The sequence below is a fragment of the Centrocercus urophasianus genome, unplaced genomic scaffold (assembly GCF_019232065.1).
Source record: "Centrocercus urophasianus isolate 14NV4802_14NV808 unplaced genomic scaffold, USGS_Curo_1.0 seq_12, whole genome shotgun sequence".
Taxonomy (NCBI): domain Eukaryota; kingdom Metazoa; phylum Chordata; class Aves; order Galliformes; family Phasianidae; genus Centrocercus; species Centrocercus urophasianus.
In genome coordinates this window covers 62,647,091-62,673,426 of record NW_024884364.1, presented here as the reverse complement: position 1 = coordinate 62,673,426, position 26,336 = coordinate 62,647,091, and the positions used below count along the sequence as shown (strand labels likewise).

At 42.8% G+C, this 26,336-nt stretch overlaps 1 protein-coding gene across 3 annotated transcripts in view; it reads right to left on the bottom strand.

Moving 5' to 3' along the window:
• Positions 1 to 25,934, bottom strand: part of NAXD (NAD(P)HX dehydratase) — a 50,583-nt gene extending 24,649 nt beyond the window's left edge. The window contains exons 1-6 of one of the 3 annotated variants that reach the window (XM_042809568.1): positions 24,344 to 24,984; positions 22,941 to 23,312; positions 19,567 to 19,717; positions 18,269 to 18,314; positions 16,366 to 16,454; positions 3,960 to 4,068 (exon numbers count right to left, since the gene is read on the bottom strand). In XM_042809568.1, coding sequence (XP_042665502.1) covers positions 3,960 to 4,068; positions 16,366 to 16,454; positions 18,269 to 18,314; positions 19,567 to 19,717; positions 22,941 to 23,312; positions 24,344 to 24,893 — 1,317 coding nt within the window. In that variant the 5' untranslated portion in view covers positions 24,894 to 24,984. The other 2 variants (XM_042809570.1, XM_042809569.1) reach the window with 2 other exon arrangements.
• Between the last annotated feature and the right edge of the window lie 402 nt (positions 25,935 to 26,336).

Genomic DNA, 26,336 nt, shown 5'->3' with positions numbered 1-26,336 from the left:
CCTCTCTGGGCAGCCTGTTCCAGCACCTCTCTGTAAAGAATTTCCCCATAGCATCCAACCTAAATCTTCCCTCACTCAACTTGAAACCATTTCCCCTTGTCCTGCAGTTATCACCCTTTCAAAGAGTTGATTCCCCTCCTGTCTGTAGGCTCCCTTTAGGTACTGAAAGGCTGCAATGAGGTCACCCTGCAGCCTTCTTTTCTCCAGGCTGAACAAGCCCAGCTCCCTCAGCCTGTCTTCGTAGGGGAGGTGCTCCAGTCCCCTGATCATCTTTGTGACTTTCCTCTGGACCATCTCCAACAGCCCTCTGTCTTTCTTGTACTGGAGGCTCCAGACCTGGATGCAGCACTCCAGATGGGGCCTCACAAGAGCAGAGTAGAGAGGGACAATCACCTCCCTGTCCCTGCTGGCCAGTTCAGAGGTCCACCTTTCAAGTCTGTTGAGTCCCTTTGAATGGCATCCCTTCTTTCCACCATGTCAACGTGATCCTTGTGGTTCCCTTCCAACTCGGGATATTCCATGGTGCTGTGATTACAAAGGCCCGCTGTGCTGTGGCCATTCACCTGCATGAATGAACCGCCAAGTGGTTCTGAATTGCAGCTCTTCCCCTCTGAAAGCACCCCTCTTCTGTTGGAGCCCAGGATACCATTTGCTTTCCAAGCTGCAAAAGCACACTGCTGGCTCATGCTGAATTTTTCATCCACCAGAACCCCAGATTCTCAGCAGGGTGCCTCTCAAGGGCTGCTCCTTCCAGCCTGTATAAATGCCTGGGATTCCTCTGGCCCAAGTACAAAACCTTGTACTTTGCTGTGTTGATCCTCATCAGGTTCACCCAGGCCCACCTTTCAAGTCCGTTGAGGTCAACCTGTATCCAGATCTGGGGCCCCCACAAAAAGGATGCAGAGCTGTTGGAGCAAGTCCAGAGAAGGGCCATCAATGTGATCAAAGGGCTCTCTTACAATGAAAGATTGTGGGAGTTGTGTTTGTTTAGCTTGAAGAAGAGAAGGCTCAAGGGAGACCTCACTGCAGCCTTCCAGTACTTAAAGAGAGCTTATGAGCAGGAAGGGAAGAGACATTTTATACAGTCTAATAGTGATAGAACAAGGGGGAATGGCTTTAAACTAAAAGAGGGGAAAAACAGATTAACTATTAGGTGGAACTTCTTTACTCAGAGGGCAGTGAGGCACTGCCACAGCTGCCCAGAGAAGCTGTGGTGCCCCGTGTCTGAAGGCACTCAAGGCCAGGTTGGATGGGGCCCTGGGCAGCCTGAGCTGGTGGGGGGCAGCTCTTCCACAATTGGGGGTATGGAGCTTGTCAAGGAAGGCAATCCTCCCCCTCTACTCTGCCCTGGTCAGGCCTCACCTGGAGTACTGTATCTAGTTCCAGAATTCCCAGTACAAAAAGTGACAGGGATCTCCCGGAGAGAGTCCAGCAGAGGGCCAGAAAGATGTTAAAGGGCCTGTAGCATCTCCCCTATGATGAACGGCTGAGCAACCTGGGTCTGTTTAGCATTTAGAAAAGACTCAGAGGTGACCTTATTAATGTTAATAAATATCTTAAGAGTGAGCATCAAAGGGACATGGCCAACCTCTTTTCAGTGGTCCGTGGGGACAGGACAAGGGGAAATGGCCATAAACTGGAGCATAGGAAGTTCCACAGCAACATGCAAAGGAACTTCTTCACAGAGAGGGTGATGGAGCACTGGAACACACTACCCAGGGCAGCAGTGGATTTTCCTCTGGAGATATTCAAGACCCAGATAGAAACAGCATCAGTCAGCTGATGGACCACTAAGCCTCATCACTTCAATGAGGAAAGAAGAATAGAGGAAACCTCTCATTGTCACTGCCACTCTGATACAAAACCCTGAAACAAAAGCAGACACTAATCTACATCTCAGCAATGTACTCCAATGACAGCATGCTGAGGTTAGCTTAAAGGAAGAGAGAGAACTACACTTTCAGCCAGCATCTTAGAAAAGTTTAATATAGCAATGCTATCATCACTTGCTTGGTTTTTGGAAGGTGAAGAGTGATACAAAGCTTAACATTCACTGCAGAAACAAGAGGGAGACAGCCTTTCCTCAGCACAGAGAAACACTAGTCTTTCTTAAGCACACAACCAGTGTTCATTTGCCCCCAGTTATACGCACTTACTAAAGCTTTTGGTTGAATGAAGAATTTAGGAGATAATGGTTGTGGGATTCAAACAAGCAAAAAAAAATCAGATGTAACTGGATAACTAACAAACATTTACATAATTAAAGCAAAGACAAAGAAGTTGAGCTTTAATGTGACTTGAAATCAACAAGGTCAGACCTACAACTCACAAAAACATGACCCTAGATTTCAGTATGAAGGAACTTCCAAATGGCTGGTCTTCATCGGCTGTATTTGTTTTGTTGACTGCAAGTAAGCTCAAGAAGCATACTCAAGCTGAAGGAAAAGCATGACTATAAATTACTAAGAAAGTAAAAATTGTTTTTAGCAATAGGGAAGAACATCTTTAATAAAGAAAAGGAATCTTCCAGATACTTCTGTAATGCAGATAAGAACATGACAGATGTTTTTAAAATCCGGATGGAATTTTTACACTGAAGAAACTTAAGTATTTTAGATATTCTAAACAAAGTGTTATTTACTTTCGTTTAAAGTCACTTTTCTTTAGAAAGAAAAGTAAAAATAAAAAATGAAAAACATCGCTCAAATCTTTTTGCTGGAGAAAGAATTCCTCATAAAGTTCTAAAAATCTCTGATGAAAGTTTTCATGTAGGATCAAATTTGCTTCATTGTCAGCTGTATTAAATTCCTTTATTGCCACTCTGAATCCATGTTTTTTATTAGTTTTGTACCTGTGTCATACAAGACATACTTTTTGAAAGGAGAAGGTTAAAAGGAGTGAAGAACTTCCAAAGGCAACTTTCTCTAACATAAGCTTAGCAAAAATGACCTCCTCTACTGTAAGGGATTCTACATGTCTTGGATAGCTTGGATTTACAGCTTCTTACGCTTTGTAAATCCACTGTTTAACTTCCAACACTTCTGTAAATTCTATTAATTCCACTTGTTAGTACCACTGATTAATTCAGTGTAACGTCTCAGACTTTTTAAAATTAATACCAACCTTATTTTGTTTGAACTGAAACATGCAAAGATGTGTTGGGAGTAGCACAGGACATCTGGAAGGCTGTGCGGGTGCCTACTGCTTAATGCACAGAGCTATCTAAGCTCCTGTTTTCAGTCCAACATTAAGACTTGAGAGAAAATAGGATTACTTCTTTATCCAGAGTAGAACTCTGAAGCATTTTATAATTAAGACTATTATTTCTTATTGCAAGGGGACACAATCTCTGTTCTCTGGTACTCTCCTAGCACATGCTGCCAAATATAGCTCCTAAAATTAGGAACTCAAATTCATACTGAGATTCTTACAGTAACGGGTGCTCAGCACCTAAGGAAACACAGAGCCCTTAACCTAGAGATCCCAATATCTATTCCTAATTAGCAACTTTAACAACGAAAACAAAAGCAAATCAAAACAACCACATGGGTCTCTGAACTTAAAACTTCCCTCTGAATTTTAATAATGCAGACCATAATTAACAGCTGCAATTTTCCGTCAACAATACCCAGTTAAACTCTTTCTTTTAAATTATAATTGCTACAATAAATACTAACCATTCATTTACAAACAAACAAACAAAAACCAACAGCACGAAAATAAAAATCAAACAAAAGGAACCAATTTTATGTAGATTTCTTAAGAAAGTGGGTGAGAATGAACTGTGGAAAATATCACAGAGACTCCTTTCAATTATGGAAATATATTGCAACAATTTTGTTCAACCTGTGAGTTAGTAGCCTTGATCACAAACATCGGTGTAATCAAGCAAAAGATACAAAATTGGTTAATAAAATTCAACAGGAAGACAAAGTATAAAAACTCAGTAAACACATTACCTTAGCATTCTCAAGTAAAGCTTCGTCTCTGCCTAAGCCAGGTCCTATGACAACTGAGTGCAGTCGTGGTAACCACTTATCCACCTCATGCACAGCGTTGGGACTATCACTAAACAGAATTAGGAAGAAAAAAAAAGAAGACATGTTAAAAAAAAACACCTCCATTTTAGTATTCTCAGAATGTGAATTCCAGGTGCAAGATAGAAAGAGAGATCTCTTGTCCAGAGCATCAAGCAACTGTATCCTCCAAACTACCAAATATTTGTTGCCCAGGAAATATGGAACGATTGTCCAAATAGCTAAAATGAAACATTAGTTCCTTCTCAATTCGTTCCTTAAGGGATACCACATAAAAATGAGGAAATAATTACAAGTGTCCCCCTATAGCTATTACAAAACAGAAAAAAAAGGCAGGAAACTGACATTTCCTACAGTCTGACACAGTTTCATGCTTCCTACTTAACACTCCTTCAAGGAGATTACACCTCGCAGAGAAGATCCACAATATTTGTAGATACATTCTGTAAATTGCTGGAAATTATGCAATTATTGATTATTCTGCATGGTAGAATGATGAAGCTACTCATAAGCTTTTTTTGTCAGTTGCTTTATGAGCATTTGTTCCAACTGAGCAACCAAACTGTCCCAGAAGAAACAAGCTACTCACTGACGGTTGATACTGAAGGTTTTGGCAGCATTTTGATTTTGTCTATGTATGAAAAAATGAAGAGAACACCCACTGCCAAACGTCACTGTTATAATGCAGCGTTCAGTATTTCATCAGAACCATTTATTTTGTTCTGATCGGTTCTGCTGTGTAAATCGGTCAGAATATTATGAAAGCACAGCTGGGCAGTGCCAGTTAACTCTCACCAGCAATACAGAGGGGAAGTTTAGCCTCCCCTTCCACCTCTGGCTAAGCAGTCAATAATAGATGATCATTTTAACTGAAGCACGAGAGGCAAAAGCTTCCTGTAAGCTAAGCAAGGAGGTACTCCACGATAGCATGACTCCGACCATCTTGAGCTCACAATAATCTGACGAAGCTTGATTATTAGGGATAAAAGCCCTCGCATGTTTTTCGTAACCGGCAGCTGTACCGATGGGCCATACCACTTGGGAACAAGTGTTTAGCTCCGCTCTGGCAGAATCAGCAAATTCCACAGCGATTTCTGCAAGTGCCAGGCAGGAGCCCAGAGCGGCCGCAGCTGCGGTGGGCGAGGCGGCCCGCTCAAGGCCGCAGGGCTGTGGTGCCTCGCGCCTGGCCGCGGCCCAGCAGCCCCTTCACCAACAATAGCCGTCTCAGAAATGCCGGCCGTGCCGGCTCCCCAGAGGCACCCGGTGCTGACACCACAGAACAGCTCTGTCAAAACAATGCTGCTGGCTGGAACTGATGGCCCACCGCAGGGGCGACGGGGATGGCGGGGCACGTGATGACAGCCGTGTCCATGAAGCAGCTTCCCCGCTATGGGAAGTTGGATTTCTGATGGAGCCACGCAGCTCCTCCTTCTCCAAGGGCCGAGGGAACAGCAGCAGTACAGCACATCCCTACAGCCACCTATCAGCTTACGATCTCAGTATGGGCTGGAAGTAACGTTTTTCTATATGTGTTAGAGCATTAAAACCAAATGAAACCCAATTCTAATAAACTGTCACCATTTCTGAATGCAGACAGGATTTTCACATATTAAATGTGAACAGAAAATGATCATAGCTGTAGAAAAAGACCTGATCTGTGGCAAAACACTGCTTCGCTGATAAGGATGTTTAAAAGGATTGGATTTGAAATACATTTGGGTAGCAGAAGCCAAATGCACCAAATAAATGTTATTTCAAACAGAGCCGAGATTGCACCAAAACTTCCTCTGCTCTTTCACAGACCTCTCATGCAAATAATCTCAAGGTAGAAAGTTTGCTAATTTGTTTATATTCCAACTTGAAATAAGAGCATTCTGACTCCAGCCCAGTGGATTACATACACTCTTCAAAACAAAGCCATCTCTTGGGAAATGAACAGTCCAACATTAAGCTGCTCCTGTTCACTTTGCCTCTGGTAATAATAAAAACCTACTGTAGAGCTTTTCATCTTCAAAGCATTTTACAAACATTACGTTTCACATAACTCCTTTGCAATTTCACATCAAGACGCAACCCACGGCATACAAAGGGCCAAAAGATTTAAAATGGTGATAATGACTATTGCATTGCAAAATCAGCTATAAAAACATACTGAAAAACAGCTGATGGATTTCTATTCTTTATAAAAGAAAGCAGAACAAAATATGCCTCTTAGTAGCATCACACCAACTTCACTTTAAGATCCAAGATGTTCACAACAGCTGCAATTATGCAGCTAAGGACACCCTGTACACTATCGTGTCTCTATGGCTTTTCTCAAAGCAGAGGGGCTTATCATGCCAGCTTGTAGGAACTGCTTGTTCCTACACACAGGCATCAAAGCAGCAACATTTTCAAGCTGATACAGTAAAAATGATCAGCATTCTTGATCATTTTTCTTTGGGAAGATAATGAAGAAGTATCCTCTCCAGCTTTCCTGACCATGGGATTTAGCACAAACAGAAACTCTTTTTACTCTTAACAGCTACAATCTACACACAAAATTCAGACATGCCCCAGTTGGGGCATACAGAAGTCAACTGGCCTCTGCACTGCAAGGCTTCAGAGCAGTGTGAACACCCAAAACTGCCTACTATGGTGCCTGGACTGTAGTAATTCCTCAGAGTGCAAGAAGTTGTGTAGGAGAGGATGTTTGGCACAGGGCAGAACCTTGCCTCATATTGTTCAGATAATTTGACAGTACAGGTAATAATTTTCAGGTCTCTGGGAATACATATGCTTTGGCCCTGTTCAGTTTACTACTAGAGACAAAGCCAATGTGTACTCTTCAACAACAACAACAGAAATATCAAAGGCACCAAAATATTCGCAGACATACCAGCACACAAGTCAGGTTCTCAGCTGCTCTCTATGCACTTTGCTCACACAAATAACTGTTCGCCTCCCTTGTCTCTTCCTGCCAATTTTTCTGCCTGATTACTAACCTGATTTCAAACTGCTCTATTTCATTATCGCCTCCACTGCCAAAGATGTGCACACACAAATTAGCACCATATTTTTTTAAAGTATCTAAAAAGGTATGAGGTATGAAGGTGATGTCCTCTTGATCAAAAGAGATGTGATCTTCAAAATTGGATAGACCAAGATCCAGTAAACAAGAATCAGAGTTGTTTTCAGAAGCACAGAGCCATAAGATAAAGTAACCCAGCTTTCTTACAAAACAGGAATCACAAATGCAATACCTCTACTTTGAAGAACAAAGCTAATATTAATATAAAATGGAGTCAGAAGATCTTTTACAAGGTCACAAGAAAATAGTATTTGCATTTTTTACAAGTGTAAAAAACTTGGAAAAAGAGATGTTACCTTCCCAGATCAAGACTCTGATTGACCAGAAATTAGGGATATCAAAGAATCACAAAATGGTGGAGGTGGGAAGAGACCTAAGGAGGTCATTTAGTCCACCCCCCTGCTCTAGAAGGACCACCCAGTACAGGATACCCATGTCCATATCCAAACACTTTCTGGAGATTACCCTGGGAGATTCCACAAACTCTGTGGGCAATCAATGCCAGTCACTCACACAGCACAGAAAACTTTCCTGGTGTCTACATGGAACCACTTGTGTTCCAGTTTGTGCCCATTGCCTCCTGTCCTGTTTATTTTCCAGTTTTCTCTTGCTCTTTATTTTCCAAAGTAAAGTAAGATTTTTTTGGAAGGAGATGGGGTAGGAGATTGGGAAACAATCTGGCTTTCCCATGATTTAAAAATATACTCTCACACCATGGATATACACAATGGGAATAATTTGTGAAGCTGAATGCAAGCAATAACACTTGTAAACATGAAAAATGAACAACAGTACCATTGTGCAGATGTGTGCAATAAAGATTATTGTGAGAGACCACAGTTATAGATTTGGAGGCAATGACTGCATCTTTAAAGAATTACTTAATTTGCAGCTAACCAGTGTTAAGTGAAATATTATCAGACACTATTTTACAGGAAATCTAGATGATGACAGCTCATTGTTGCTCAACCAAGAAACAAACCAACGCCCTCCTAAAACCCATAAAGCTTCCTCAAAGTTTTAGCCTGCATGGAAAGCAACTGATAAAGCTTTGCCTGCATATGGAAAAGGAAAACTATAGAATAAACAAGTAAATAACAACTGTATGCAACAAAAGAAGCTTGCTTAAGCCACCCAATTCCTGTTAAGTCTAATAGGTAGGGAAGAGTCTAAAGTTAACGTCAAATCCTATCCCGTTTAATATCTTTATTGATGACATGGACAAGGGAAATGAGTGCACCCTCAGTAAGTTTGCAGATGACATCAAGTAGGCAGGAAGTGTTGACCTGCCTGGGGACAGGATGGCCCTACAGAGAGATATCAACAGGCTGAGGCCAATGGGATGAAGTTCAACAAGACCAAGTCCTGGCTCCTGCATTCTGGCCACAACAGTCCCAAGCAAAGCTACAGGGTTGGGGTAGAGTAGCGCAAAGACTGTATGGAAGAAATGGACCAGAGGGTGTTGGTCAATGCTTGGCTAAACATGAGCTAGCAGTGTGCCCAGACAGCCAAGAAAGCTAACAGCATCCTGGCTTGTACCAGAATTACTGTAGTCAGCAGGCACAGGGAAGTGATCGTCCCTCTGTACCCGCCACTGGTGAAGACGCACCTCAAGTACTGTTCAACTGTACAACTCAATTGCACCTCAAGTTCAATTTTTGGCCTCTCCTTACAAGAAAGACATTGAGGCCCTGGAGCATGTGCAGAGAACGGCAATGAAGCTGGTGAGGGGTGTGGAGCACAAGTCTTTCAGGGAATGGCTGAGGGAGCTGGGATTAGTTTAGTCTGGAAAAGAGGATGCTCACGGTAGACCTTATGGCTCTGCACAAATGCCTGAAAGAAGGCTGAGGAGAGGTGGAGGTCGGCCTCTTCTGCCACATATCTAGCAACAGGACTAGAGGGGATGGCCTCAAGTTGTGCCAGGGGAGATTCAGGTTGGATGTCAGGAAAAATTTCTTCTGCAAGACATAGGTCAGGCACTGGAATGGGCTGCCCAGAGAGGTGTTTGAGTCACTGTCCCTGGAGGTGTGTTCAAGTAACATCTGGATGTTGTACTAAACGATGTGGTTTAGTGTGGAAACACTGGTGGTAGGAGAATGGTTGGACTAGACGACCTTGGAAGTCTTTTCCAATCTTGGTGATTCTATGATTCTAAGTGTCAGAAAGATAACCTTCTATCAAACAATCAACTTTACACATTGTCTATTAGTCAAAGCAGAGGTAAAGAAGCAAATACGCAGTTTCACAGTGGAACACTGAAAAAGGACTTCAAGCATGTTTCTCTGATCAAACTTCCCTGGCTATTAGTGACATGTAGGAGAGAGAGACAGAGCCTTGCTCACTGAGAAGAGACAGCAAAGAGACAAAACAGCTTTACCCTTTGCCTTCCTTGAACATTACGTAGACAGGTCCAAGGCACAGGTTTAAGAATAATATATGTTTCACTCATTTATCTGTCTTTTAGAATGTAATTTTAATGGAAAACTCTGAAAAAACAATAGTTTCTCTTCAAATTAAACAATACCTAATCTCTGAAGAAGCAAGGACAAATTTTCTTTGTGAATTACTGGTAACTTTAGATAACTTCTGTCAAACCAATATTAGTACATGCTGACAGAAATCCTCTTGGCTTTCCACACAAGCTATTTTTATGTACAAGAACAGTAGAGGTTTAGTTGCTGTGCTTATGACAGTAATTGCTGGATTTGGTAGTGCATAGTCTCAGTGTTACCTCCTATCTGGATGCACAGCCATACAACTTTCTATACTTCTTAGTTTTGAACTCTAGTAAGCAGAACAACTGCTTTAAGTCAAGATTTCTGCCCTTCAGAACTGTTCTACATTTCACTATCACACAATAAAAACTGATATAAGACAGTTTTATAGATCTTTATCTTTGTGAAACCTCGATGTAGACATTTCCAAAAAATACCCAAAGAGCTTGAAAACAGATGGTGACTATAGACCTAAGATTCCCCACAGTTTTTAAACATCTTCCACAGCAGTCCGTAATCAATATTCAGTAGTCACTATGTGAAAGTCTGCTCTAAGCTGGTCACTGTCCAGAACTGAACACTTGACAGCTTGAGCCTGAAACATAACTCTGCTCCCCAGCTGCCAAAACAAACAAAATTCTGCTGTATGCCATATTTTACTCAAAGAGCGGCTTTCAGCAAATGATCAAAAGCCATCATGGCAATAGCTTTAAATTATCACAGAAAGCTCTAAACACAGCAGCATTTCCTAACCGACAAGAAGGACAGTCATTACTTTCTAGAAGCGGGAAAAGGGACAACATGAAAAGCTGCAGCCTTGTCAGATTTTACACAGAAACAAGAAACTGTGTAGCAAATTCAGCACAGGTGTAAGTGGGAGCTATGGAAGTAATAGATAACTAGGAATGACAGCACAGACAGAGACAGCAGGACTGCAGCTCTTCACTTTTGTTTCAGGCAGGTGGAAGCACCTCGTTAATCAGAGATCTGCTTCCGACTTCATAAAAACACACATAATCTCCTACTAGAGAAGGTCAAGGGATACAAACAAAATTTCTGCAAACTGATCAATACAGCACCTGAATGGAGAACACGTTTTTAAAAACCTTCTTCTTATCAGCACGCAGGTACAGCGATTGGGGCCAACTCCAAATCCATTAAAATGCATCACTGCAAAAGTCAGTCAGGTAAACTCAAAGACATTTTAAGTGGGCAGTTTCAAAAGCCAATCTAGAATCTTATCTTCAAAGATGAGAACAAGTCTCTGATCTGAGGATGGAAATTTTTGGTTTTGCTTGTCCAACCCCTGCAGGTAATTATATTTATGCGACTCAAACACTAGACCTGCTGACATTTAGATCCTGTCATGTTATACAGTACATCAAAAGAGTGAAAGACAGGACACAATGTGTAGCTCTAGAATGTAGGAAATTCTCTCAGAGAGCTAATTATTAACTATTGTGGTAAACTTTGGGTGAGGTGAGGCCATTACTAGAAAATAGGCAAATAAGACAGGGATAGAGATTATTCCACAAAGGTTAGGTCAAAGAATTATAGGCAAAACCAAAGAGAGCATAACATTAAATTAATTCCATACTCATAGAGTATACGATCATAAGCCTTTGTCAATGCTTAAATCATTACTCTTGTAAATTTACTCCAAAATTCCAGAAGTCCAAACTTTACATGTAGCAACTCTTAGTCCCTTGAGCACAGCTAAAAATAACAGCTCGTTCTAGAAAATCTTGTTGATCCATGGCCAACTCATAGCTTTCCCCCAAGCACCTCAATGAGGTGGAGCAAATCTCAGAGATGACAGCATCATGAAGTTGGCTGGATGCATTTTGAGACAAAAAAAAAAAGAGATATTTAGTGAATTAAATACATTAAAATTCCAAAAAGAAACTTTAGAAGACAAAACTATCATTTTCACCTACCAGGCTGCTGAAGGATACTTACACAGTGTTTAATCTGCAAGTATTGCACAGACAGTAGTTATTTTCTTGCCACTTTCTGACTAAATGACAGGGAGCAAAACGGAAAAAAAAAATCCCTCCTAACGAGGGAGGGATTGAATCATAATAAAATTAATTATTCCTCTTCAGTCATCGGATAAACTAACTTAGACACCAAAATGTATATATGACAGGTTTCATTAGAACATCAACAACATAGCAGCAAGAACAGCAATCCAGCAGCCAGAAGGAGCAGGGCCTCCCACACTCATGGCAAAAGACTGCTCTCAATCTGCATATACCACAGCCTTGCTCCATGTTCCACCTTCAAGGTAGAGAGAGTGTGAATGACCTATCAATGTACGTATTTGCAAAAAATGCATTAGTTACCATATCATACCATTCTTACTGATAAAACCCCAAACGTATTCCACAGCTGCTACTCAGTCACCAAAGACTCTCATACAGGCATGAGATCTTCCACTTCACCAGGTATACTGTCAGTGCACTATAGGCAACAGACCCAACCACAGCCTCCTTTTTTAGGAACCTCAACTCACTACACAAACGGGGTCGCTTCTCTTATTCAGATCAGAGCATCTCAGATCCTGTGAGAAAGAGCCCCAGAGGAGAAGAAGCTATCACTTAAATCTGCTTCTGGAGATTTCTCATGCAGACATGGCAACGGCACTCAAGGGCAACCCTCCAGCCTTGTAAAGATACCACAGTTATTTTACAATCTTCTTTTAGATGTATCCTAATCTTCAAAGCAGTTATAGTACGTTCTGGTCTAGATCACATACCAGTGTGTGTTACAGCAGTCCCCCCCAAAAGTAAATAACAACCAAATGTCTTGACTCAGCTGTTTTCACATTTTAGAGTTCACAGAAGCAGCCCTGACATATTAATATTTCCTTTAACTGCCTTTGTAAGTAGAATCTGTCAAAATCTCTCCCAAATGGAATGACTGCCATCCAACCAAATCTGTGATTTTATAAGTCACAGCATGCAGCTGAGTTGACAAGGCAACCTTCCTCAAAACGAAACAACATTGCCCTTAGAAAAACAAATACACACTTTTTTTTCCTTTCCTTTTTTTTTTTTTTTTTTTTTTTTTTTAAAATGTTGGCTGATAAAGTGCCAGGTTTCTATCACTTTGATATCACTCTTTAGTTTACATTTGAATGCTACGTTATAGATTATAGTTGAACCAATACCTAGAAGGCTAGAGTACTTCAAATCAGCTGTGGACACACAAGAGAACAAGTCTCAGTCAAAACATGTTTTGGTAACTGTCAGATAGAAAAATGAATAAGACCCTAAAAGCTTCCAATAATAAATAAAGAAAATGCCAGGCATACCTTTCTTCACTCAAACTCAAGGAAGACTGAATACCGAAGAAATCTAATGCACATGTCAAATCACAGCAGCATGGCAAGCATTCAGAAGGATGATTGTATTCCAGGACCTAACTGGAATATAATCTGTCTACACAAGTATGCTTCTCTTTTTTATGTATGAAGAAGCAGCAAGAATAGTGTCACCACAGTGACACCACAAATCTTTAACTTCACCTCTATCTGTAAGTTTTCACCTAGGATGAGAATCCTTGCAACAATAGGGAAGAAAGAGACAGAGTATGAGGTGAACTCATCTCCTTTCTTCTATTCTATAAAGGAAAGAAGCAGCAGCTTTTCTTCCCAGGAACACTGGACAGAAAACACAGGTCTGTAAACAAGTTTTGTCCACGGTGCTGCATGACATGATTAGAAGCAGCTTAAGTATACTCCTCTGAGTCAGCATACATGCAAACTGACCTTTATCTCACCCTAAGTCCTTTGGAAAGAAAAAACAAACAAACAAACAAACAAACACAACTTTCTCATGTGATTCCTAGCCAGGCTGCTGTCTAAATGTGGTTTCAGATAAACATCACACAGTTTATGCATGCTTTTATCACTGCAGGTATGTAAGGATCCAGCAACCAAGACATTCAGGAGGAGTCTTTCTGGTAATCAGAGCAACCTGTGCTCTCTCTCTGACTTGCTTCAGTGACAAAAACCCTTTTGCTTCTTCCAGCAGACTACTCAAAATTGAGTTTAGCCCCACTGTGTTTAATAGCTATTCTTAACTAACAAAACTGAAAGCTATGAGCCTCCTTCCACAAACAAACAATGTTTTTGAATCTCCTTTCCACATTTTGAATGAGAAAGGGCCAAAGAAAAACTCTGTACAATTACGAAAAAGTTTTCCTAAGAGGCAATCTAACAGAACAGATTTATTTCATCTTTTCAAATACAGCCAACTGGGTTCATATAGCTCATTCAACTCTGTGATCACTGGCCTAACAAGAGAGGGAAAGCTAACTCAAGACAAGTATTGAAGAAGTCTCCTCAACATGAACTAAGCCAAAGAATCGACACGCCTGCAATAAACCTTGGCTTTCACATTTCAGTATTATCTTGTCTTTGCATAAAGTTCATAGTAAGCGTGTGATTAAAACAAAAACAAAACAAACAGAATAATGTAGCACAAAACATGGGTGGTAGTAGGAAGAACAAGGTAGGTATGACTAAAACACAGTACAGTCCATTCTCCAAAGGACCTTCACACCTTTCTAATTTTTAGTTCTCCACATGTAAGCAAAAAGTCAGACAGCAAAAAAACTGAACTGGATAGCTGGTTAAATTGTTACTGATGCCTTTGATAGAATCCCTGAATAAGAAGGAAATATCACTGTAGATAATATTGACAATTCACTGCTCCTAGAAACACAGCGAACATTAATCAACTCAGGCAGTGAGGACACACAGAGCCAGGTGTTAAAGCTTTATCTTCCCAAATCCCAGGCTGCAAAGTGCAGTTCTGGCTCTTTCACCTTCACACACAGGAACACTGAATGAAGTCACAAGATAAATTGCAAGACAAACTTGCATCATAGGGTGTCTCTAGCACAAGACGTTACACTTTAAATGAATCTGGGATGATCCACAGCCGTGGCCACAGGGAATTACCCTGGCAATTCTGCAGGAGGGATGGTTATTTTCATAACTCTCCTTCTACAATCCTACTCAATCCTTAACACATAATGTTCTTGACATCCTTGAAGTGACAGGCATTTGCCAAGGACCTGAAACAGACTAGCACAACATCTAGCTCTCACACACCTCTGCTAGTCCTGCCACCAAAGATCAGCTGCAGCAGCTCTAATGAGCCAGAAGAGCCTCTACATTCAGGGGGCAGCAAGAAAAAGATGTTCCTTCCTGAAGTTGATCCCCCTTGAGGTGATGGCTGTACAGAAAGGTAGCAGCAGCCGAGTTGCCGAGGAGATGATAAAATGTCAGACTTCTGGCTGTACAAAATGGCAGTTGAACCCTGGCAAAATGCCAAGCTGTTCAAACAGTGAATTGAGAAGTACACGGGGCCATCATTACGATTAGCATAAGAAGAGAGTGGTACAACAGCTACCTAGCTACTCTGGAGGGTCACGGAGAAATTATAACAAAGCAAAGTTTTAGGGAAGGACACAAAAGAAAACAATGTCATAGCTCAGTGGTTTTTACCCAGAGTTTCTCACTGCATGAAGCGTGGCTCGGGACAAAGTACAAAGACTTGATTAGGCTCTGAATCAAGAGCGGCCAGCAATGCTAGCAGGACTCAAACTGCTTCTCTACATTGAAAAGATCATATAAAAACGTGACACCAGAGACAAAGTATTTTACAGGAAAACAAGCTGTACTGTAAATTTGACTAATGCCTGGGTTCAGCACAGTTAGTCAAGATCTCTTCCTTTCTCGCTGAAGAAGACTGCTTTCAAAAGAGATTAAAAAAAAGAGATGTTTTAACAAATAAATTCTGAACATTCTGATATTTGGGTTTTTTTTTTTTCCATTTTTAATATCGTATAAGCAAAGTTTACAGAGCCACAGATTCACACAATTAACCAGCTGCCAGGGTGAAATTAATCTGAGTTGCAATAAAAGTAAAACACATTATCATTGATTTTCAGTCTTAATACAATATGGATATGAAAATTGCAAGATTCATCATAGTTTGTACAGCTTTTCTATGAATTCCTGTAGATGAAGCTTAACTCAGAAGTTCTCTTTGCAAATAGAAGGATTAAAGTCTACACTGGAATCTGAATTCCACAGACAACACAGAGAACCTACATAGTAAAAAATCTCCATTCAGTAGGCACAATTCAGTTCCCCATGAACAGAAATTTTGCTGTTCAGACATTTCTACTGTTCATGGTCACACCTGTTTTTGATTACGCCGCTTCTCTTCTTCATATAAAATTTTTCTATTACCACAGATATCAAGAACCCTAAAATTGCTCCCCTGAAGGCAAAATCAACCCTTCCCATAGAAGGCAGCCGCATGTTGTACTCCAAGTGGCACTCACCAAGACAAGCAAAGTGAAAAGCTAAGACTCCCATGGAGATTTTCTGTCTTTTTAGTTATCCTACGGTATTGGACAAAACACCACGTTACTGTAACCACTGTAACACCTCACTGAAACAATTCATCCACTTCAAGTTCATCCATCCCAGACACATTTCAGAACTCAAAGTCAGGGGAGCACAAATGGATCTTCCCTATTAAGACAGTTGGTTATTAAACTTTTCACCTTCTTGTTAATAAATCTTTTCCCTCTACTCCCAGCAGCAGCTGTGTATCTAATAATACAAGACACTTAAGAAGAGAAGTGAGTAAGTGTAAACTAATGTAAACTAATCAAGTGTCAGACTGAAACGTTCAAACCACTACTCCTGACTCATTTAAACAAAACAGAAGTCACTTACAGAACTGGATGAACAATCAGCTCGGGACTATATGATTTGATTACTGTTGCTGCATCTTTGGTACAAAACACATGGGATAAATCTGCACCCTAAAAAGAAAAATTGCAAAAATAATTATCAATTACACAGCAACAACTTCAGAATTCCAACGCTTAGTCAGCAAATAATTCGCCTCTTTTTCTATTTCTCAGTAAAGGGAACTTTTCTCATTTTTTCTACTTTGACTTAGCATAACATGCAACATTTTAGAGAAAACTTATATTTGCATCTAAACTCCAAAATATTTTCTTCTGTTTCTCACCAGTAGGATGACTGATTATGAATCTTTGCTCACCCAAACAATGGTTCTCATTTGCAGATTAGTAAAGATTAAAACATCACACACACAACCAGAAAAAAAGGCAAGAGAACAGAGTTGAACAAGAGACAAGCTACACTAAGAAAGGAAAATAATAAGGAACTATACTTGCAAAACACAGCTATGACAATCTCTGAGTACTATTCCAGTCCTACCATTTTCACTCAATGGGCCTAATCCATACCAGATAAAGTCTGGCACAATTTCAACAACTTCCCTTCAGCTAAATGAAGCCAAGGGGCTTAGTCTCAAGCTTCCATTAACAACTCAGAAAAGTCAGAAATACACTTTAAAAATATGTAATGTGTAGGAAACCTAATCTGCTATGTCTTCCATGTTGAAATTTCCCAAGGTTAATATAGCGTCTCCTCTGCTCTACTTCTTGTACATTTAACATTAAAAGCTACTAAGCAATTCATAAATATGATCCTATGATTCCTTATGTGAAGCTGCAATGAGCTGAGACCAAGTTACTCAAAGAGAGGACTCCCATTATGTACTTCTGCATCTGCACATAGAATAAAGGCTGAGTAGATTCTAATATTTTATAGAAGATTAATAAATGATATAATTTCAGTTAAAATTTTTGAGAGACTGCAAGTCTGGGGGGGGGGGGGATTTAGATTGTGGTAGGAAGAAATACTAAGTAAGTACTGAATTGGTACTTATTCAAACAAACCTACAAAAGGAGCACAGTGAATGGAAAGTACTGATCACAGAGCTCTGAAAAATACACATATTATGTAAGCGTGTTTTGGGTACATTTGAATAATCACCACAGTATTCATGTAGTGTGCAGCAAGTTTATCTTTAGTCGTTTAATTTGTCACTAAAATAAGGAAGTTGACACTTCTAGGAAAAAAGCCTGGAAAATACTTCTGCTAAAGATTATTAATTTACAATGTAAATTAAGTTGATATGTTGAATTCAACCAACAATGTTTACATTTTCAGCACCAAAGAATTTTACAAGCCTAAAGCTGCACATTGCCCCATCCCTGGAGGCATTCAAGGCCAGGCTGGATGTGGCTCTGGGCAGCCTGGTCTGGTGGTTGGTGACCCTGCACGTAGCAGGGGAGTTGAAACTAGATGATCTCTGAGGTTCTTTTCAACCCAGGCCATTCTGTGATTCTATGATTTCAAAAGAAGGTTACTTCATTCAATGCTTACCAAGAATTCTGACTGCAACACTGAAAATGCAGCTGTAAACACTAACCTAAAGTTATTTGAGAAACTACTTCAGCAAGTTTTCAGATTTGCTATCCAAGCTTCTGACAAAACAGTTTTCTCTCTAAAACCTTCCATTTTCTGGTGTATCTCTACCTATACGTTACACAGAGAAAATATTTACAGGAAACAGCAAATGACACATCCATACCAAGTACTTCTACAAATCCAAAACAGAGGATTTTCTTTGTTAAATAGAAGACCTTTTAGAACTCCAATTTCAAGCACAGCACAGACCAAATGCTTTTACAAAATGGCACTTAGCCAACATAAATGATGAGAAGTTCATTTTGTATTGATATAGAAGAAGAACACATACCACTTTGAGAGCTGTAATGGCAGCAAAATATGGTGCTCCTGTGTATCTAGAATGAAATGAAAAACAATTTAGATTAGGAAACACATTCATGATGTTAGACAAACTGGAAATCAGTCTGCTTTAAAGAAGACTCAAATGTGAGGGCAAATTAAAAAGCTTTCTCTTATGTTTGCTTTCAAAGACAGATAAAAATCCTGCTATGCCGAAGCCAATCTCAAACTTTGCTTTAATTTCAAAGAAGCTACTTCAGTCACCTGATCTCTTCACAGAAATATTGATAAAGACCATGATGTAAAAAAGCAAATTCTTTTCAGACAATCCACTTAAAAAGTTTGAAAACAGACAAATAAAAGAGAACAATAATCAAGCATTGTTTGCAAGCCAAGCCTGAGATCCATGACCTAGATCACTCCCATCTGGTTTCAGATGCTTAACCAAATTGCCTAAACCTGATTCCAGTTGACCTGAATTCTCTTTATGAAGACTGAAGAGCAAAGTACAGGCAGACTCACTCTAAGAGGTGTCTGCTTTGGCCAAGAGGTAAGAACCCAAGCCTAGCAGACCAAAAGGAAAATGAATTCCAGTCTAGCCAATGCAGCACCTTCTGCTCTTTATATAATGGCAGATCTTCAAGGGCAGATCTCTTTCACAGAAGAAAGATGCCACCTCTATTTTGAAAGGGGAAAATTAACAACAGGAAGGCATAGTAGCTTGTTCAAAGTATTGTACACATTACTGAAAGTGGCCAAGAAACAGAACAGAGGTTTTATTTCTAGATCAATATAACCAATTTATATTTTTTCCCGAAGCATGCTATTTCTATTGCTCGAGAACATAAATCAGGATATTAATAAAATCTAGTAAACAACATAATTCATCAAAATAATAAGCACATAGTAAGATGATCTCAGCAACCTTCTATTCCTGACTTGAGAGATCTAGTTCCCAAGATACCAAAATACAACGAAGACCAACTGTCTTATTCTAGTCCATTTACTTCTATAACCTCGTCATGCAATGGGCAAAGACATTAATATTGAATGCCATGTTACCATAGTCAAAAATGACTGAGAAGGTAGAAACAGGCACAAACTGCACTCTAAGTTTCAGCCACGTTCACAACTGAAAGTTTGTGTCATAACCTCTGGACAACATGACCATTCACAAGAAAGATCATGATGATGGACTAGTAAAGTATACTCGTGTTTTAAATACAAGGCAAGCTTAAATGGCTTCCACAAGTTGTAATGACATCTTCAAGCTCTTGGAAACAACACTCCAATTTCTGATTAACTTACTCTCTACATCCTCCAACAATGCCTATACGTCCATCTTGACCTTTATGCCTCTTCCCAGTTAGAGGAGGAATAACGTTGCGCACCAGTTGAAAAATATTCTCCATATCCTTTAGAGTGTGATTTCGATGCAGTGAAAAAGATCTCTCTATAACTGAAAAAAGAAGTATTACTTTAAAACATGCTCTTTCTTAAGCATCAGCATTTAAGTACTCAAACAGTAACAAAGTCACTCAAAGATTCACAAACTGACATCCTTGTAAAAACCCAAAGATTCACCACCTAAAGGCCTTTAAAACACCGAGAAACTAGGGAAGGTGATCATTTTTTTTACATGCATTTCAAGTCTGATGCAGTGAGTATTCCCACCGCTCACAGTCTTAGGGCTCAAGAACAGAAAGAAACAACCCCCCCAGTAAGCTACAGAACGTTCACAAGGCTACCTTCTTAGTTCAGTCTCAGATCATTTCCACAATTCAGCTCAACTGAAACAGGTACACTTGGTGAGCACTTAACACACCTGGACATGAGACGAGTACTCAACAACCAAACCCGCATCCCATATAGATACCCTAGTTTATTTCCATTTCCCCTCACAGACTTCCACCTCTTCGCAGATTTGGGGCCTATCTCACTGCTTTATTTTGGCAGGTGGATACGGAGCATAACAGAAGCCATTCTGCAAAACTCTAATTCAATTGCACTAGCTGCAAGCATTACAAAACCCACAATTTTTAGCTAGAATGCAGCTATTGATCTCTGATGCAAAGTTACATGTGAAACTACATACTAAACCAACCACACACTCAGAAGGCTGTGCATTCAAATTGCTGTTTCAGTAGACTGCAAAAATACAGAAGAAAAACATATTTCAACAATTCTACTACATAACTAAAGAGTATTAAACAGTCAACCCAAGGCACGGCAAATTCAAAGATCAGTACTTCAATGGACAATACATTAGCCATAAACTGAAAAAATAAAATTCTTGTATTTTGACACAACTCCCCATATCTGCACGAAGTCTGCTCAGAATTGCAGTTCATATGATTGGAAAGCTGCTCCTACACTTTAGTCAGGTTTCTTTTCTCACCAAACCTCTAAGAAGCTTTCAAGGAACTGCTAAATATTAACAGAGAATTAAGTAATAATAACTTGCACTATAGTCCACAGCTTCCAGCTGTGTAACATTTTGTAAGCCCAGCCCCAAAAACTGGAGAAGAAAAAAACTGTACCAGAAAATGAAAGAACAATGTACTGAGCAAGAAAAACTGCATCTGCGCACTATCAGCAGAAAGCATCTTTTCCTCCATTCTCTGGAGAATCTAAACCTAAACCAGACAAGCTAATCTTCAGTAATAGAATGCTTTAGTGTTCCACAACGATAAATACTCCTGGCTGATCTTTTGCTTCTAAAATCCTTCTATAATACAGGCATTCCTCTCCTATTGAGATAAAAAAAAAAAAAAAAAAATTAAATCCACCCTGTTTTGGACCACGGCCAAAATAGCATTGCAGCAACCCGGAGTAAAACAAAACACTCATCTCCTCTGGAAATAGGGCAGATTATTTTCTTTGAATCACGCTTCATACATTAACTGGCTTTCAACCGCACGAGAAACGTACCTATCTTCCACCTCAGGAGGACTTCACAAAGTCCTCTGTTTGTTTCCTGCTGGTTCGTGTAAACGCGAGCAATGTAACAAACAGAAAGAAAACAAAATTGCCAGAAAGGAATTTTCAATAGAGTCCCACTTACACACTGGGGCACACTTAGCTATGAACAACTGAAACCCTAATTCCTTAAAGGATGTACTGCCTGAAGTGCTTCATTTTTAGCACTCCACTGCAAACACTTTGTTACACCCTCAACGTTCAAAAAGATTCAGAGTTTCTCTTAATAGAGTGGGATATATGCAATGCATATAAGCAATGCACAGTGCAATATAGCTGTATGCTCACATAAGGAAATCCAGTAAAAGACACTAAATTGTAGTTTCAAGCCTTTACAGATAATAAAACTCCTCCAACTTCTGGCAAGAAGCATTTCTTAAAAACAATGGTAAACCCCTGCATATACACACCAGTGTAGAACGTCCAATGATTCCCTCAGAGATTTTCTAAAGCACTTCAGGTTTCCTTCCACAGGAAACATTTACACACAGAATCCATACACTTGCTGTAATTTATCTAGAAAAGCCTTCAGACATTGAGAAATTCTGCAAACCAACCATCTAATCAGAAAACACCTACCCTAAGCCCCTAGGAGGCCTGAACATTCAGTTCCCAACCCACCTACAAGGACACACAGCATATTTAACACAGAACGGTAAAGGTTCCAAGATCCTCTCAGGAATCAGTGTGCACCTTTTAGGATCCAAAGCATGAGGTTATTATTCAATGCTGTGAGTTTGGGTGTTGTACTTTTTTCTTTTTGAACCACAATGTCTCCGTCAAGCGGTGTGAAGTTCAGAATTAAACCCAAAGAGACCTGTTTTCACACAGCAAGCTACAACCACCGAGCCCAAGGCTCACTCTGGTTTCAGCATCAGCCAAATATCAGCCTTCCTCCTGCCCACACAGCATACCTCCACATAAGGAGACTACATAAATGACACAGAGCCACGGCTCTAGGAAGTCTGGTAATAAACGCTAGGATCTGATTGTCAACTCCTGGCCCACGCGTGTTACAGAAGAAAAGGTCTGTGCAATTCATTCAAGAGCGTTTGCTTTGTCTTTCTCTATAAAATCAATTTCAGACCCCCAAAGAATTTATAAGTGAACTGATAGAGAATAAAAGGCAACGCCAACATTTCCATATCATGCCACATCTGCTGCAGTAACGTGATACTTACTGAGGAGACCGGTAATTTTTATTTAATGGAATTAGTTTTCAAGAAGCTGGATTTTAACATTTGACTTTTTTGGAGCGCAGACAAAATGCCACTCCATTCCCAACGTGGACAAAACGTACGCACATCCTTAACTTCACACACTGAGTCAGGCCTGTTAGTATCAGCAACAGCAGAACTTCTGCGACAACACACTTCCCCTTCCCACTTGCCTTTTATATATAAAACTTCCTTAACTTCATTTCACAAAGATGTGAACGTAGAAAGAAGAGCCCAACATTTACGGAGTTTGAAAAGCGTTAATTCAGTCGAGGAAATCTGTTGTAATAACTAACATATCTATATTAAATAATCAGTACAGTGATACAAACGACGTTTTAATTGCATTTGACATCAGACAGACACCTTCACCACAATATTAAATAATTCCAACTACCTTTTATTTGCAAAAGCTACTTACTAACAGGGCTTTCACACAGAACTTTAAAAAAGACTCGCTTTTATTTATGCTATAGAAGGAAGTACCTATCGGCGGAGAAAGTGCTGCTGTCATAGCATTATAATTAAAGTTATCCCCATAAGAACGATGGTTTGCTCTCTGAGGTGGACTCGTTGGTATAGACTGTGCCCTTTGTGATACCGTCGAAGAAATTCCTGACAACATCTGTCCCAACATCTGCAGCATCTGGAGCTCTCGAGCGTGCTCAGCTTCACGACGTTTGTCCTCAATTTTGAGCCTCTGCTCTTCGTATCTATAAAATTTTTCTTCTGTATCCACGCTCTGCTGCAGGAATTTCTCCATCATTTTATCCAACGTTAAATTTGCATGGCGCTTTTTTGATCTTTTGGGCTGACTGAGAGGCGGGGTAACCGTCGGAGCGCTCATTTCTTTAAAGCCTAAAACAAGAGGAGAGAGAATTATTTTTCTGAAGGACTAAGAAGAAAGAAGCAAAAAAATCTCCTTATGAAACGTGGACCTAATTTGCTACAATGTTATTACTCTTTCAATGCAAACTGCCATTATTTCAGACGTTTTTATTTCAGAGTACCTGAGCAAAAATACCCACGGCCTTCTATAAAGTTACAAAGGCAGCACAAAAATCATGCAGACATCTTTTAATTGTTGTAGTACTGAACTTCAACAATAGCAGCCTTTTTGATCTTCTAAAAAGGTTTAAGTGAAGGCTATTAAATAGTATAGGCTCATTTGTGTATTGCAGGTAATTACATTAATCTAAATTGAGTTTCAGTCTGTTGGCATTCTGGATTTGCATTTCAAAAGCACATGAGTGTAAACAACTCTTTGATGGGGTTTATGTGTAAAAAGAAGGTTGGTTAAACGTCAACCAATTGGCTGATGCCTCAGTGATGTCAACTACCGAAGACAGGTTCATGTTTGTATTAAAGCCCAGCGTTAATCTAGATTTAAAACAAACAAACAGCGCTCCCCCCGCCTCCAACTCCCCCTCCCTGAACAAGGATCTGCGGGGAAAGGACAAGGAGGAAGAGGCAGGCACTGCTTAAAGGCTGATGGCTGCGCGCCTGCTGAAGTTGGAGCAGCACTGATAGAAGAACTCAAGCAATTCCTTACATAAAAGCTCCCCCCTTGCCTTCTGCCCCATCTGCAACAATAAGCAGATTTTTCAGTGCGATCTCCATCATCACCGTAACCCAAAGGGAACGGGGAAAACCCTTGGGTGAGAAGGACAGCCGCGGCCACGCACAGCGCTACCAGCAGCGTCCTCAGCTCTGCGCCAGCGTTCCCTCGGTTCCCCGCCGCTGAACACCAATAGAACCTCCCGGCACTGCCTCCTTCCCCTCCCCTCCCCTCCCCTCCCCTCCCGCGGGGCCGAGGCTGCCGAGGACGTGCAAGGTGCAGGGCCGGGGCCGCACCGATAGGGCTGAGGGGGGGGCCGCTCGCTACTCACCGTCTCCGGGAGGCACCGGGATGGCGAAGGGGGGGCACTCCACCTTGATGGGGCGCTCGGCGTACGAGGAGCACTCCCCGGAGTCCTCGGCGAAGTTGTCGCGGGGGGACTCGAGCCCGGCGTCCTCGTCCGCCTCGGGGTCGTTCTCGCGGCCGTTGTGCAGCGCGCCCGGGCTGGGCGGCCCTCCGAGGGGCTGCGGACCGTCGGGCAGAGGGGGCGGTGGCTCGGGTGCTCCGTCGGGCCCCCCCCGACAGCTGAGGATTCGGTCCATCTCGTCGTAGTACTTGCAAATCTTGCGGGCGTGCCCGTTCTTCTTCAGCCCGTCCCGGGCCTGGTAGTACTGCCGTTTGAGGCCCTTGATGCGGATGCGGCACTGCTCCGGGGTGCGCTCGAAGCCCAGCTCGGCCAGGCGGCACGCCACGTCCCGGTACACATGGCTGTTCCGAAAGTTGCCGTCCAGCGCCGACTGCACGTCCGCCTCGCCCCAGATCTCCAGCAGCGCCCGCGTCTCCAGGTCCGACCACAAGAAGCCCCGCGTGTTCGTGATCATCCTCGGCCGGCCGGGGTCACTGCAATGGCCGCGCACGGGGAAAGGAGGAGGAGGAGGAGGAGGGAGGGACGGAGAGAGGAGGTGCCGGGGGGGCGGCGGGAGGGAGCGGGGGGGGAGGTTAATACCCGCGCTGCGCGCTCCCAGGGGGCGCCTACGGCAGCCCCGACCGCGGTGCGGCGGGAGGCGGCGGGGAGCCGGGCCCCGGGCCCCGCATCCCAGCGCGGGCCGCCCGCCCGCCAAACTTTCCAGCGGGCACCTGCAGAAACGGAACGGAAAAAAAAAAAAAAAAAAAAAAAAAAGCCACCAACCAACCGAGCCCGACACGCACAAAGCCTCCCCCGCAGCTCTCGCCCTGCCTCGGCGAGAAGACGAAGATGCGGGCACGACCCGCCGCCCCCCGGGCAGGACGAGCAGCCCCGCTCGGCGCTCAGCTCCGCGCGGCCGCTCCCCTGCCGCGGGCAGCCCTGGGGGCGGCAGGACGGCGGCGCGGGCGGCACGCGGAGGCCCGGCTCATGGCAGCGCCCTCCTCCTTCCCTCCTTCCTCCCCCTCCTCCTCCCCTCCCTCCCGCCGCAGTGGAGCGCGATCCCTACACACACACACACACACGCACGGCGCTGCAGCTCGGCGGCCGGAGAGGCCCTGCGGAACGAGGCAGCCCCTCGCTGGGGCTCGGCGCCCCTCGGGGCAGGTGCGAGCGGGGGGACACGCGGGGTCTGCTGCGCCGCGCCCTTTCCGCCCGCTTCCCTGGCGCGCACCGGCGGAAGGCCCCGCTCCCCCCCGGGCTCTCCCAGGCCCCGGCCCCCGCCTCGCGGGCGGGTCCCACCCCCACCTCGCTAGAGCTCCGCAGAGATGTCTGTACCTTCGTCACACCGCAGCCAGAGAGCTGCGGCCAAAGCCAGAGCGGCCGCCGCGCCGACCGCGGCCCGTCCGCACATCCCGCCGCGGGAGGCCCCTCCGCTTACCTGGCCGCAACGCGAGGCTCACGCCACCCCCAGCCGAGTGCGCGGCCCAACGCCGCACCCAGCTCATCGGCGCGGCTTCCGGCTCCGCGCCGCGGCGGGGCCGGGCCGGACCGGGCAGGGCAGCGCAGGGCCGGCCTACGCGGGCGCGGCAGCCCGGCTCCGTTCCGCGCCTCCCCGCGGCGCCCCGCGGCCATGCTCCCCCTCCCCCCCGGCGGCAGCCAATGGCGGCCGCGCTGAGAGACGGGGGCTCCCCGCGCCGCCGGCAGCCTGCGCCTCCACCGCCCTGACGCGGGAGAGGTGCCCGGCGATGCGCCCGGCCCGGCGGCCCTCGAGTTGCCTCTGCGGCCCTTGTAATTGAATTTAAAAGGTTTAGAAATTACCATCCGTATTTATTGCTCCCAGCTTTTAAAAGCGCTTCTCATCCCTCATCTCACCCTGCTTTTTGGAGCAAACCTCTGATTTAGGAGCGTGATTAATCTC